The following is a 13,915-nucleotide window of genomic DNA, read 5'->3' as shown; positions in this document are numbered from 1 at the left end:
GAGTGGAAGGGATAGGCTATTAAAAGGAGGGTAAACAGCTTGTGCTTGATGTGACAGAAAATGGAAGGGTGATGTGGTTGGAGGAGGAAGTTGGGAAAATTATTTTTGGAGTACTGTGTGACAGAGGAAAAGGTGGATTACAAAGCTTATGTTCCACACCAGAAGTTTTACAGTTCAGTAAGTATCATAATATCAATGTCCTGCTTTGGGAACACTCTTAATAAGCTTATGAACTTGTGTTCATCTCTAAACTTCTGCTTTTGGTTGCTGATAACTCTAAATTACCCTTTTCCACCCCACGTGTCAGTTTGAGCAATAGGTAACAAGACTTCCTCCTGGGAGGAGACAGGATGCCTTCTGGGCTTGAATATCTTTCCTGTTCCTAGCTTATATGTATGTAAATTAAAAAATATTGATTTTGGATGGTAGCTCCTGAGATACAAAGATAACCTAAAATGGTGTTTTCATTGTATGTTCCCATCTGATATAACACATAGGATGAGCCATATGATGGGACTGGGGTTAAGTCTCCTCCCCAGCTTCTGGCATCTTTCTTCCAGCTTTCTTTGAGAAGATAAACAGTGATGCTGACAGGTTACGTATGTGAAGGCATTCACATTGCCTTAAGATATCCTCACCTGATGAATTCAGGGCCATCCAAGAAATTAGAAGAGACTCCCTTGGCTCCCGCATTAGACTTTTCTGTTTTCTTTTTTTTTTAAAAAAGAAAAAAAAAAGAAGCCTCTTTCACATTACACACTGTCTTTCAAAAAAAAAAAGTTTCTTCCATCTTTTAATAAGGAGTGGTTGCTGCTGGATTTCAGATTGAGGGACATCCTGTGCCTCCACTACCCTCTATCCTTAGAATAGTTATGAAGGTACTGATCTACAGCAAACTTGCTGCTGCAGGGTTGAGCGCGCAGTAGGTAAATGCTTCATGTCTGCCAACAAAGTACTAAATCATGGTTTTCTTCTGAATCTTGCTATCGAGGACATTACAAAAGCAGAGTGGGAATTCCCAGCCAAAGGCGGCCATTTCAGTTGGTAGCTAACAAGATCCTACAGACATCAAAAAATAAAAGAGGTTCCCTGCTCCAGTTACAGCAACAGCCATGGAGCTTCAAAGAGGTCACAGGTGTGGAAATTGGAGGACTCTTAATGGAGGCTGAGATAAAAAGGGATTCTCTAAAGCCTTGGATGTAAGTTTCTGATCTGAAGAGTGGTGAGTAATGCGATTGCTAGGAGGTATCTTTGGCTTTGCCTGGAGCACGCTAACAAGCAATCGAAACGCTTGCCCACAGCCAAACTGTTCTTTCCCTTTCCACTCTTTAGAATAATAAAAGCATTACACACAAACCCCACTGTTAATGCAACATGTGGGTGAAGTTCCAGGCTATTGTGTATAAAACTCAGTCTTAATTCCAGCAGTAATTATAACTTGTTCCTCTCTCCCCTGTTGTATGGTGACACCGCAGGAAGTGATGCAAAATTCTGTTTGTGCATGTGTTAACTTAGACTGAGTGTAGGAACAGAGTCTATCTAATCTCTTGATTTTTTTTCTTTTCCTGTCAAAGTCTCAGGTGTAATACTGTGCAAGTGGAAACTTATAGCATTTAACTTCAATGTTTTGTCTGTCTTCAGTTCTGTTAGGAGCTAGTTCTACTGCTCGTGGATATTTTGCTTCTTTTCTGTTTATAATGCATTCTGACATTTGTTTTCCTCTTTCTCTTGAGGCTGATTTTGTTCAAATTAGAGATTTCCTGGCAACACATGTTTTCTCATTTTCTAGTCTGCAGTTTTTGAGGCAATCAGCACGTTAGGCTACAAGGTCCTGCCCTTGTCTATACTTGATAGAAAAAGCATAGTGAATACCACTAAAAATTCATCATTTGCTGCCAGCTATCTGTGGTAACCTTGCTATCTCCTGTTTGAACAGAAGGGATCCAGCAATTATTGCTGAATATAAAAGAGTTTTTAGCATTGCCTTTGTATGCAGTGTGAGAAAGTCCAAGGCTTTTTATTTATGCTGGTATATTACACCATATAATTGCATCCATCTTTTGATCTGTGGTATGAATTAGTTCTATTGAAAACATGTTTTCTATTTTTAAATCAGTTGTCTTGAACTGAGTTCTTGAAACATTCTGCTTTTTGGTCTTGTTTTTGTGTAGATTTTCCATATTGTGCTGGGTTTAATATAATTGTTGACATATTGGTTTTTATTTTTTTTACTGTTTTTTTTTTCTCTATTTTGTATAAATCTCTTGGTGTTTTATGTTACAGTGTTGTATTTACCCAGATTGAGTATGTAAGTTATCTCATAATATCTGAGCATTTTACAGTTCGGAAACGTTTGATGGTGAAGTGCTGTTAGTGCTAGAAAGGGAGAGCGGAGATTTGGAGGCCGTAAGTGCTGTGTTTCCATACTTGACTTGATAGAACACTGTGTTCAGCGATGGCTAGACTGGAAGCCCAGGGCTCCATCCATGGTCAGTAGGGACAGAGAAACATCTCCTTGAAACTCAGATCATAGGTGGGATGATCTGTGCAGGACCTTGTTTTTCTCCACTGATCAGCAGCAGAGCCTAAATTCTGAACGTGAGTGCGTAAATTGCAAATCTGAGGTTAAATGGGATTACTGGGACCCAAGTGACTCTTTCAAGGAGTTTCATATTCTCTCTGTCTTTTCTGTTGCTTTTGTGATGCTCACAAAAATCGTGAGCTGTGCTATGAGCAAGCTAGGGCCGCTGTCCCTATACCCGAGTAGCACTACAGTGTTTTCTTGTGTTCCCCAACCCAAAGTCATTTGCTGTTCTCTTTTATAATCCTTAATGGTATTTTCAAGTGGTCTGTACAGCAGCTTCTGTGGTAGAGCCCTGGTCTGTGATGACGTCTCCTCTGTGTCATAAAAGGAGTAAACAAAATGGCACCTATCAAGTTTGGCAGAGCAGGAAAATGCCAGAAATTCCAAGCATTTGTTTCATGCCCCATACATTAGATGGTCCTTCTTGAGTTAAGACCCTTGCCTTGTCCTTCCCATGGTTGTAATGGGTGTTGAGACTGCATTTGTGCATGCGTTGTTCTTCCTTTGCAGTGGTTCTGCTTGGGGTGTGTGCTTGCTGGGTTTTTTTTAATCAGTTCATGTTGATTCTTATCGTCTGTTTGTATAATAGTTTGGGGTTGATGTAATCATTGTTACATGTATTTCATTAAGAGATGTATGTGTGTACTTAGGTGTTTGCATAATTCATGAAGTCAAGTATGTTCACATACCCCTTGTTAGCACATGAGTGCATGTAGTAAGTACGTACTTCTCTTCTTTGTATCAGCGGCTCATTGGGAAAGGTGCACTGTATTTATTTGGCATGTATATATGTAAAAAACCCACAAGCCTTACCATTTATTTTCTTTCTTCTACACCCACCCTAAAAACGTAAAGAAAAACACACACTTCTGCTAGGGTTCTAGGATAGTTTATTTTTTCATTCAGCCATTAGTTTATTCGTTCAGGAGTTGTACACTGGAAAAAAATTGCATCCATTAGACAGTGAGGGCTTTATTTATGAGGGGGGTGGTGTTTCAAAGGGGAGGCTGTCAAGTCCCAAAAGAGCCTTTCATGGTGTATTCTCAGCGTGCTTCTGAGGCCACTGCTCTGCTCATCAGGAGGAGAGGCAGAAATGTGGGCTTTACAGAGCAACTGTGTGTTTCACTGGTCCCTGTGCTCACTGACGTTTATTTACATATTGGGAGAGTAAATGGGTAGAACAGATGGCAACCAGACATTTGGTGGTTCTGTTCCCGTATGCTCCTCAGGGGTCTTGCATTCAGTTTTTGCAAAAAGCTTGTCCTATAGTGAGGAGAAAAAACCCAGGAGCCTGTTCACAACTATGAAACGCTTGTTGGGTTTTTGCTGTAGTGACAGATTAAAGCATTTAGTAAAATGTGAAATAATTGCAAGGTTTGTTTTACAAGTCCAGATACTTGTTCCTCAGGATAAGTCCGTTGGTGTGTCTGTCTCTCTTTATTATTATTTCTTATTTTCACCACTGGAGTGAATGCATTTAGATTTGAAGCCAGCAACCTCTTCCTTCTACAAACTGAGTTTGAAAAGTACAGGTCTATTTTTATGAGTCTTGGATACCTTTTGGCCTTTTCTGCAAGTATTGTAACTCATTCGTGCTCTTCTAAAAATGGAGTATCTGAAAATTTTGCAGGATTTTCCAGGATATTTAATATGTGTTTCTTCACTATTTACAGTTATGAAGAAGGACATTTACTTCCATACCAAGTTGAATTTTTTTCTTACTTTCTTTGTACACACTGGAATGTTGGAGCAGGGCTACTCCAGAGTGCTGGGCAGCTTGCTTTAGTGGTTTGGGTTGGTTGTTTTTTTTCCAGTGTGTGCATGTTGTTTGTTTTAGAGAAGTGATAATTAAAGCACTTCTCCTGGGCAAAACCGTAATATAAAATACACATTTTGAAAATATGTTAAAAGGGGCGATGCAGGTCAGGTTTTGAATGTGTAAAATTCTCAACCTGCACATTGTTCTGTTCCTTCCTGTAAAGCAGCCAGGTGTTTCTCAGTAAAGTGGGGAGAAATCAAATGAAAATTGAAGAGCTTGACCTTTTGCACAGCATGCCAAATCAGCAGCTCTAACAGTTTGTGACATGATGAATTCCAATGACTTATTGGTAAACACATGAAACTACCTAGCATTTGTAGGAGAACCTGTCAAATAATGTAAATACCAGACCTCAGTTAGTCTCACCTACAATGTGGAATCTCCTAGTATAAGATAAAGTCTGTAAAGCAAACCTTTCTATAATAAACCTTTCTGTAATACAAGGTCAATGCTGAACTAGTTCACTTTGAACCAAGATAGTTTTCAAGAGTTAAAAGAATTACTGATCCTCTGTGAGTTAATCAACTCAGGTTTTACCAAATATTTTCTAGTGCTCTTCTTATTTAATAATGTCTCTTAAAAAGACAAAACTAGGAAGCCATGTCATGCTCTGTAGGGAGGCTTACCATAGTAAATGGTAGCACAGAAAGTGAGAATGGTAAACGTCAAGAAAGAAACACTATCTTCTTGAGACGCGTTTAGAAGGTTGATCATTAACAAAAAATAAAGTGGAAACTTGCTACTTTTCTGTAGGCCGTGCTGCAAAAATATTATGTTAGGATTAGTTTAAATGAAGATAATTGCCGAACTAGTAGATTTTTGGCAATGTATTCCACAACCCATGTGAAACACAGAAAATTGTTTCTAAGAAAGAGGTTTCAGCCAGAGTATATTGATAGTGTGCATGGTTAATGAAGCTGCTACGTCTCGCTCAATATGTGACAGTGTTTCTGTGATATATGCAGCAGTTCTTTTAAATACTTAGTAAGGCACTTTGGAATCCTTTGAGATCAAAATTAAATACAAGCCTGTTATTAAATAGGACCTAACTTCCTCTTTTCTTTTTTTTTTTTATATGGGGTATTGCTGGTTTTAGGAAATGTATTTCTAAACTGAGCCCACCATCGCAGTGCAATTACTGAGTAAATCACATCCTAGATAGTCTTTGCTTTTTTTTCCCCCCGATAAAATAACATAGTTTAAATATCTTTTCCAGTGGTTTGTAGCCAGATGCAAAGTCAGCTAAAAAAGATTTCTTCAGAAAGATTTCTTTTCTACATCATTATGTAACTAAAAGTAGCTGTTGTAAATACTGCAGTATTTCATGGCAGTCTTGAAAGCCATGGCTTCTGGGTCCCAGTTCCTTCCCTTAGGAGCAGAGGATGGCAGTTTGGATGGTCACATATTCTTTATGGTCCAGAGCTGGATAAGCATTAACCAAATAACTAATTCAGTAACAGCAGGACTCAAGAAAAGTGAACCGGTAAAAACAAGTAACTATTTTTGGCAGAGTATGGCAGACCCTGTGTTTTTTAAAGTAAAGAGGAAAAAAAAAAAAAAAAGAAAAAAGTTACAGAAAAAGCTATGGGTGTATTTGTTGTAGAGTCCTCAAATGCTAATCCATATGTGGTCATTTGTATCTCTGAAGGCTTTGGGTTTTTTTTCTTCTTTGGCAGACTGATGTCTTGGTGTTGAGCTGCGATCTGATCACAGATGTTGATTTATATAAAGTTGTGGATCTCTTTCGGACGCATGATGCTACTCTCTCCATGCTGATGAAGAAAACTCATGAACTCACAGAAGTGGTACCAGGACAGAAAGGGAAAAAAAAGCCAGGTGTGTAGATAAGAATACATATATTTATTTATTAATAAGTGATAGAGAAACCACTGGTATGTATGATATGTTTAGTTATCAATCCCAGAGCAAAAGAAATAAAAAAGGTACAGATACCCTATTTTTCCTCACATTCCCTGGTGGGGGTGTGACTTGGTTTTTTCCAGCTCAGAATTAAGTATTAGACTCGTGTAATCTTGCAGGCTCTGATCCAAAGCTTACAAGAGTTAAGGGAAAAGCTCCAGGTGACTTCAGTGAGTTTTGGATCAAACCCTAAATTTTTGTTACATATGAACATTAAAACCGTTAGGTTTTTCAAGAGTACTAAGCATCAGCCAGATTATAGCTGGGAATTTTACCACTGACTGTAGGGACCAGCGTTAGGTGGGTTACAAATACTTCTAGAAATTCTCCCCTCTCATCATATGTACTGAATTACTCTTCTGAGTTCACATCCAGGAGCCTTTTGCTAGGCAAAACTCCCACTGATTTCAAGGACTTGGTTAGATGCTTATCTTGTCCCTCTTACCATAATATCTTAGTTAGTGCCTTGTAATCTTTAATGTATCTATTCACACAACACTGCTGTAAGGCAGGGCAGGGCTATTATCTCTATTTTACTTGTATGCTAAAAGTACTAAATACCATACAGTTGTTCCCATACCATACCTCTCATTTTCTTTTAATGATATCTGTTAAATTGCTGAGGCTTGATTATTGCTAGCTTAGTGGGTCCTGGTCCATGATTAAAGCTCAGAGGCATTACAGTAATACGAATAAGAAAGCGTAGCTTCAAACTGTTTGAGAGAGGAGTGAAATGCCAGCCAACAGTTGGACTATGTGTGTGTCTGAAAGTGGAGGAAATGTGTTTTTAAAAGAAAGCTCCATGAGAAGATTTTCTGGAGCAAAGTGTAAGATTAGTAGGGCTGAAAGCATTTAGGACTTGGACTCTCAAACAGCTCTAAACCCCCCTGTTTTTGAAAAGGCAATCTAAATGATAATGGCACATAAAACATTGTCAAGAACACTACTACAGCCACAGAGTTGAGCATTCAGGAGGTACAAACTAACAGGTCTGTGGTTACACATCATATAGGTGCCCAGTACACAAGCTTTGAGCACACAGGTTGGGGGTGAGGAGGTCTGTGAGGATAAACAAGATAATCTGAAGACTCTTCACAAATATAAACACATCAGGTTGCACATGCATTCTTAATTTGCTTGGTTTTTAATGTCTGTGTGCTTGACTTTGTAGCATAACTCTTCCTACATGACTTGTTAAAATTTGTGTGTGATTTCTCAGAACTGTAAAAGATCAAACTTGAAAACATGAAAATTCCATTATGTGGAAGTGTTTTGACACCCACAGTGTTTTTCTGTGGGGCTGGATGCTAAGGTCTCTCACTCAAAACTACTTTACTTGAGCTGTCATGGATAGCACTAATAAGTTGTTTTCTATGAACTGCCTCAGATGAGACATGAACCCTACCAGACCTTTTTCAGTCATTTACTAAAAGCAGGGGAGTGCCGAGACAGGAATTTTGGGTTCTTCTCCAGGTTCTGGAGAGGGGCAGTACATTTTAGGGAGCACCAGACCCTCCTGCCTTTCATTCCTGCTTGACTGCACGCACCCTGTTGCTGTCAACGTTGTCCTAGCTCATCCCTATCTCTTTTTGCATGCTGGCTTCTTGCCACCACCAGCCTCCATTCTTGTTCTCTTTGCGTAGTCTCTTCCTTTAAGGATCCTTGTCAAGAGTCCAGCTTCTCTTTCTCATATATTACTCTTTTCTTTCACTACCAGTTCCACTTCTCATCTTGACCTGCTTCATTTATCTGCCCATAGTCACCCCTTCCCTTCCTGTCCCGTCCACATTTTTCATGCTTTTCTTTTCCCTCACCCTTGTGAGCTTATGAGTTTTATTTCCTTATAAAAAACAGGTTGCAGAAACACAATGAATTAAGCTCTTTCCGATGGAGCAGTCATCACAGTGTGGCTGTGGAGCCTCATGAATTATGTGCTTTGCTTGTACCACCTGATGGTACTTTAGATGACACCTGCTATTTGATGAGTGCTAGGAGCTGAGAAATTGAAACAACATTCCCTTAAGAATAAAATATGCAGAAATTTTTGCAGCAAAAATAGAAGTCTTGAAAGAGCACATGAAACTGCAGTTTTTCAAAGGTTTATAATGGAGTCAGATGGCAAAAAGTACACTCCTGATACACAGGTCAGCAGTGCTTACTGAATGTCCTGCTGCTTCCGTGAAGAACTGGAATACCAGAGCTTTTCAAGGGGAGGGCCACCTAACCATTTAAGCTTAGGCTAAACACTTTTTTATTTTCTTTAGCCTTAGAAGCAGCTGAACTCTTTTCGCTGAAGTTTTCCAAATGTTCCTCTTAAGGCAGGCACCTGGCATTGGAAATTCATCCCAAACAGTTAAAATTTGATTAAGCTTATAAGCAGCTGAAGACAAGATATTAACATGGAATGTTAGGCAGCTTTTCATAGTATGTGGCACTATTAGCTCCTTCTCTAAATCATGACATATATATTTCTATGTACTTGTACTGTTCAAGTGTTAGTATTAAGAAATGGATCCTTAGTCCTGACAACCCACTAGATATATTTGCAGCTTTATTTATTGTTTCACTGTTCCTACAAATTCATTCATTTTTTTGAGAAGAAGAAAGAAGGATTTTATTTCACATATGTCATGGAATCCAATACAAAGTTGTTGCTTTCAGGATATTACTGAACATTCAAGAACTGTGATATAAGGAACGATTTTTAAATCAGCATGAAGTGCAGTATTAAGCAGCTATAAATTCATACTGATGGTTTCCTGAAATGCTTGACATAAATCAGCTGCCAGCTACAGAGTGAAATTCATTGGCTTTTATATTTAGGGGATCATATATTGACAATAATCATCTCTTTGGCTTTTTTAATTGATCAATAAGAGGCATGGCAATTAAAAAAAAAAAAAAGTGCTAGTGAAGGGTAGTAACCCAAATAAACAGTGTTAGGAATTCAGACACCCAGAATGGAGCCATGTGCTTAAAGATGACCTGCAAGGGATTGAGTGGAAAAGAGTGTCTGAACCTTTCTGTGTATAAAGAAAGGCAGAAAAGATGGGGATGGTGACTCTTTCCTGCTTGTTTTTCTTGTCTTGAAAGCAGCAGGCATGTCATCACTGGTATTCCCTGTGTTTGCCAGAAGACCTCTTGGTGGTCTTGCAGGCTGCATCGTGTGAATTCTCTCCCTTTAATTGAAAGGGTGGGGATACTGAATCTTTAACAAAGGTGTCTTTTTCCCAAGTGTCAATTAATTATGTTTGATTAAAAAGCATTTTAGAAAATCTGACTGAAAATTATTTCTTCTCATCACTGAATTGCTCAACTTCCATTTTCTTTTGTGATGTCATGATTTCTTTAGGTCATTAAAGCCCTTAAAATTGATGGGGATCTAATTTCTAAGGTAACTAATAAATTGCAATAGCTGTGTCAAATCCTTATTTATCTATTGTGAGGAGGCAAAACACATCCAGCATTCCATGTTTATACTTTAAATGATTTTTTTAGTTACCATCACTGCAACTTTAACATTTTTCTCATACTTCCCTTGCAGGGATTTTGTAAACTACTTATGTATTTGTTCTTCCATTTATTTTTTCCTCACTAAGTAATGCTAGTGTGATTTGAAGCAGCACTCTTGTATCTCTGGATAATTGATTTTAGTAATAAGTTTTGTCTTTTCTAAATTACAGAAGTAATGCTATTTATTGCCAATGTACAGGGAAAAACCTGACCTGGCATCCACCACAAAAAAAAAAAATAAAAAAATAGCACTCTCACATGATTTCACTGTGTGTTTCTTACCTATCCACACAAGCAAGAGAAACCGGTTTGGTGGCAGTCATATACCTGGTCCCATTTTCATCAAGTTTTCTTTTTCCCTTTTTGTTATTGCATAGACCTTTGCTACAGCAGTTTAATATGTTATGTTACTGTAGGAACAGTCAGGAGATGGGTAGCCATGATCTGAACTTTGAGAGAGGTGTTGGTACCTTCACACAGGAATATCGGTCACTGTTGTGTTTCTAGCCTATCAGGAGACCCCAATTAGGTGGCAGTGGCAATGGTTGATTAGCCCCTACTCTCAAACTTCATTGCCCTCCTTAGCATGAAAATTAGCACTGCTTTCAAGACTTATTTCTAAGTTTTTGCAGCAAGTGAGCTTTATCCTAATTGTACTTAATTTGTCAGAGTGTTACGTGTTCAGGCCCATTTTTGTACTACTTTGCTGTATGATTAATTTCTGAGAAGGGATGGGGGGATTTCTGAAGACAGTATGCTTGATCACTTGGATCAAAGACTGCCAATAGGAGAACTTTCAACAGCTGTGTAGATTTGATTGTATTTTGATAGTGGTTATTGCTATGGTAACTCTGAAGGAACAGGTAAAAGTAAAATAAGGGATGGGGCTGAACTGGGGAAAACAGAGTTAAAAATAGTTTGGCTGAGAAAAGATCTTAGAGAATTAACTACTTATAGAGCATGCTGTTACTCCAGTGTGGTTAAAGGCTTAGAATTTAGGAGATTGAATATTTGCCAGTTTGGCCCAAAATAATAGTATTTAGTGGGAGAGAAGAGGTTTTTGTTAGAACTGTACCATGGCATTCTTGTACAGCCTGTGTTCCTGTAACGATCAGTGTATCGTTGCCACCAAAGTGATGGCTCATGCTACAAAGTGCAAGTTAGAATAAGCTGCCACCACTGTATTCAGATGCTGTGGAAAACTGTTCAGAAACAAATGCTTTACATTTCAGTAGACCAAAGTCACTATTGATGCACAGTTACTGATTGCAGGAGATGGGAACTGCCACAATAATATATGTGACTATTACGTATTCTCTTGGTTGGCAGTTTTATAAATAGATACTTAAACCAAGTTAACCCACCCAGGAACATCAGTGGTAGGAGTCTTAGAATCTATACGTTTATGTGTGTGTGTATGTGATTTAGGTTTTCTATTGCTTTCAGTATTTATCTGAAATAGGAGATCAGTTGCAAAGTAGTTAATGTCTCAACTGAAATCATAATCCTCTCCAGACCACCTAATTCTAATGTGGAGTGATTTATGATGAGGAAGAAGCAGTTGGATTTTGAAGAACTCTCTGCTTGCCTGGGGTTTGTTGTTGTGTAAATTCAGGTAGCAGGTTTTGGGTTTGGGTTTTTTTTTTTAAAAGGAAAAAAAAAGAAAAGAGAGAGAGAAGGAAAGCACAGCTCAGGATGGAGTGTTGCATGTCAGGACCTGTAGTTGGCATCTTCATAAAAAGGATGCAAAAACCTTGCAGGGCCAGTGTTTTGAATGTCGTGATATATATCAGCTACCCTGACTGAAAAGAAGTTAATAAATATTGTGGGTAACTTTTGCAAATTCATTGATTTGCTGGGTTAGTCTGAAACCTAGTATTTCATATTTTGGGAGTGGTTGGTTGTCCCATTTGTCTTTCCAGCCTGCATTAAGACAGCATTATATAATGACTGTGTTTGATTTTTCTACTTCAGTGGAGCAGCGTGACTTCATTGGCGTGGATGACACAGGAAAAAGATTGCTCTTCATGGCTAATGAAGCTGATTTGGATGAAGAACTTGTCATTAAAAGATCCATCCTTCAGAAGTAAGCTTATGAGTCCTTGTAATAGAAACTGAACTTGGGATGGGGGAAAATAACCGTGGACTAGGAGTGATGGTTAAAGACAAAGTGGGATGAGAACGGAAGAGGAAAAGCAGCTTTTGCAATATTCAGGGAGCAGTATTTTATTATGCATTACATCATTACAACCAGTTGATAGGCTTGTCTGATACCTCTATTGTGAAAAATTCCAGGGAAAGAAAAGGAATGGGTGGAAAGGTAACTCTCCTTGAAATGAAGCCAATATCGCTATAGTTCAGATACAGTTTAGATTCAGAGATTCGGAAGTGGTAGGCCTATGTCCATAAATGCTAGTCTCACTGGCTAAGTCCCAAATGGATTTACAGAGGATCCGAGAGAGGATCTCAGGATTTCATGACACTTTTCTGCATATAAGGCACAAAACCTCAGCTGTCTTTCCAGGCCCAAAAAGATTCATTAGAGGATCTGTGTTATATCCACCATTAAACTGCACTGGGGACTTGGATGAATTTATTAAATACAGCAGAGTAGCTGAGCTTCCTGCAGTAACTGAGCTTCCTGCACAGCGTAATTCATATCCATTAGTAGAAGAAGGAAAGATAGCTTGTTGCTCTTTACGCTCTTCTGTACAGTGATTTTAGTTTTCTCAGACACACGTTGTCTGATGTGTTCTGTGGAAAGCTCTGCTGGCCTCTTGAGAGGCCAGCCTTTGTAGTCTGTCCCAGGCTGACAGTCAGACTTTCACCTCTGTGAGATTAGACACCTGTGGGGCAGCCGTCTGAGAACTGGGAAATTCATCCATGTGGACCTTGTAAGTCAAGGATGCGGACATCTGAGGTCTGCTCTCAGATAAATCTCTTCTGTGAAAATGCGTCTGGTGTATGCTCCAGGCCACAGCTAGGTGTAATCTTTCCTTGAACAGCCTGCTACCAGATGTGAGGGAGATGCTGTGTGCCCATGGAAAGATGACCCCTCTTCTGCCAGAGTTTAAGGATTACCCTAGAAGGAAGGTGGTCAAGAGTGAGCCCTGTTAACTGCTGTGATGGAGAGAGCCTGTCCCAGCATGTTCCCACTGGCTCTTTCTTGGGTTTTTGTTGGACATGGCAGGGACCAAGCTGCAGGTAAGCCTTCTGTGCATACACCGCAGCTGATCTGCATAGTGTAGGAAATTCAGCACTGTTGCATGCTGTGGTTTTGTGCAAACAAAGACTAATAGATCTATTTTGGGCTAGGAAGGAATATTTTATCTACTTTTAGTGATAGACTTGTCTTTATGGCTTTCTCCTAGCACTGGCGGGTGGCTATGGTATAATGACTTAGAAACATGTGTGATCTTAGTTGACCTCTGATTTTACAGGTTCATCTAACCAGAGGATTGTCATTCCTATTACCCTACAGCTAAATTAATCAGGCTTTATCCTGCAGGCCAAACTTTGCCTTCAGGAACACCTGTTCAGTTACATTGTCTTCAGCAGATTTTCTTGAGCATAACTGTTTGGGATTTGGTACATGTAGTGATGGTAATATATAGATGGGATAAAAATCTGTATGTGTCCCTGTCTTTCTTACATTTCCATATGCACAGGTATGAAAGCTAATGTAGAGTTAGCCACCCTCCAAGTAAAGCCCACAGATGATGGGATAGTCTGGAAGCATAAGGAGAGAAGATCTGCTAAGTGTTAAAAAGAAGAAAAAAAACAAAATTAAGACAAAGGTGCTTTGAAGCATCAGGCAGAAGCACTGGGCCAGTATCCACCTGGGTGAGCCTCTGACATCTGAAACTGGCTGCTGTGGAGGCACATGCGCTCTCTTGGTTTTACAGCTGCCATCTTGGAGAAGCTCTGAGAGAAGCAAAATATTATATGGAAATTGTCAAATATTTTCAAATGAGGCAATTCTAGGGTAGCAACAACTGTGGGAGCTCTAGGAAGACAAAGTGTTGGCAGCTAATGATGTTTTAACCACCGTGTTGTCTAGACCTGCTCAAGCTCTGACT

The 13,915-nt window shown here is 39.2% G+C and overlaps 1 protein-coding gene across 1 annotated transcript in view; it reads left to right on the top strand.

The window, feature by feature from the left end:
- EIF2B3 (eukaryotic translation initiation factor 2B subunit gamma) overlaps positions 1–13,915 on the top strand; it is a 104,423-nt gene that overhangs the window by 15,314 nt on the left and 75,194 nt on the right. The window contains exons 4-5 of the mRNA XM_075039306.1: positions 6,080–6,239; positions 11,811–11,922. Coding sequence (XP_074895407.1) covers positions 6,080–6,239; positions 11,811–11,922 — 272 coding nt within the window. The remainder of the gene's footprint in view (positions 1–6,079; positions 6,240–11,810; positions 11,923–13,915) is intronic.

Source organism: Buteo buteo, chromosome 10 (genome assembly GCF_964188355.1).
Source record: "Buteo buteo chromosome 10, bButBut1.hap1.1, whole genome shotgun sequence".
In the NCBI taxonomy this organism is placed as follows: Eukaryota; Metazoa; Chordata; class Aves; order Accipitriformes; family Accipitridae; genus Buteo; species Buteo buteo.
This window is presented reverse-complemented; position numbering and strand designations above follow the sequence as displayed.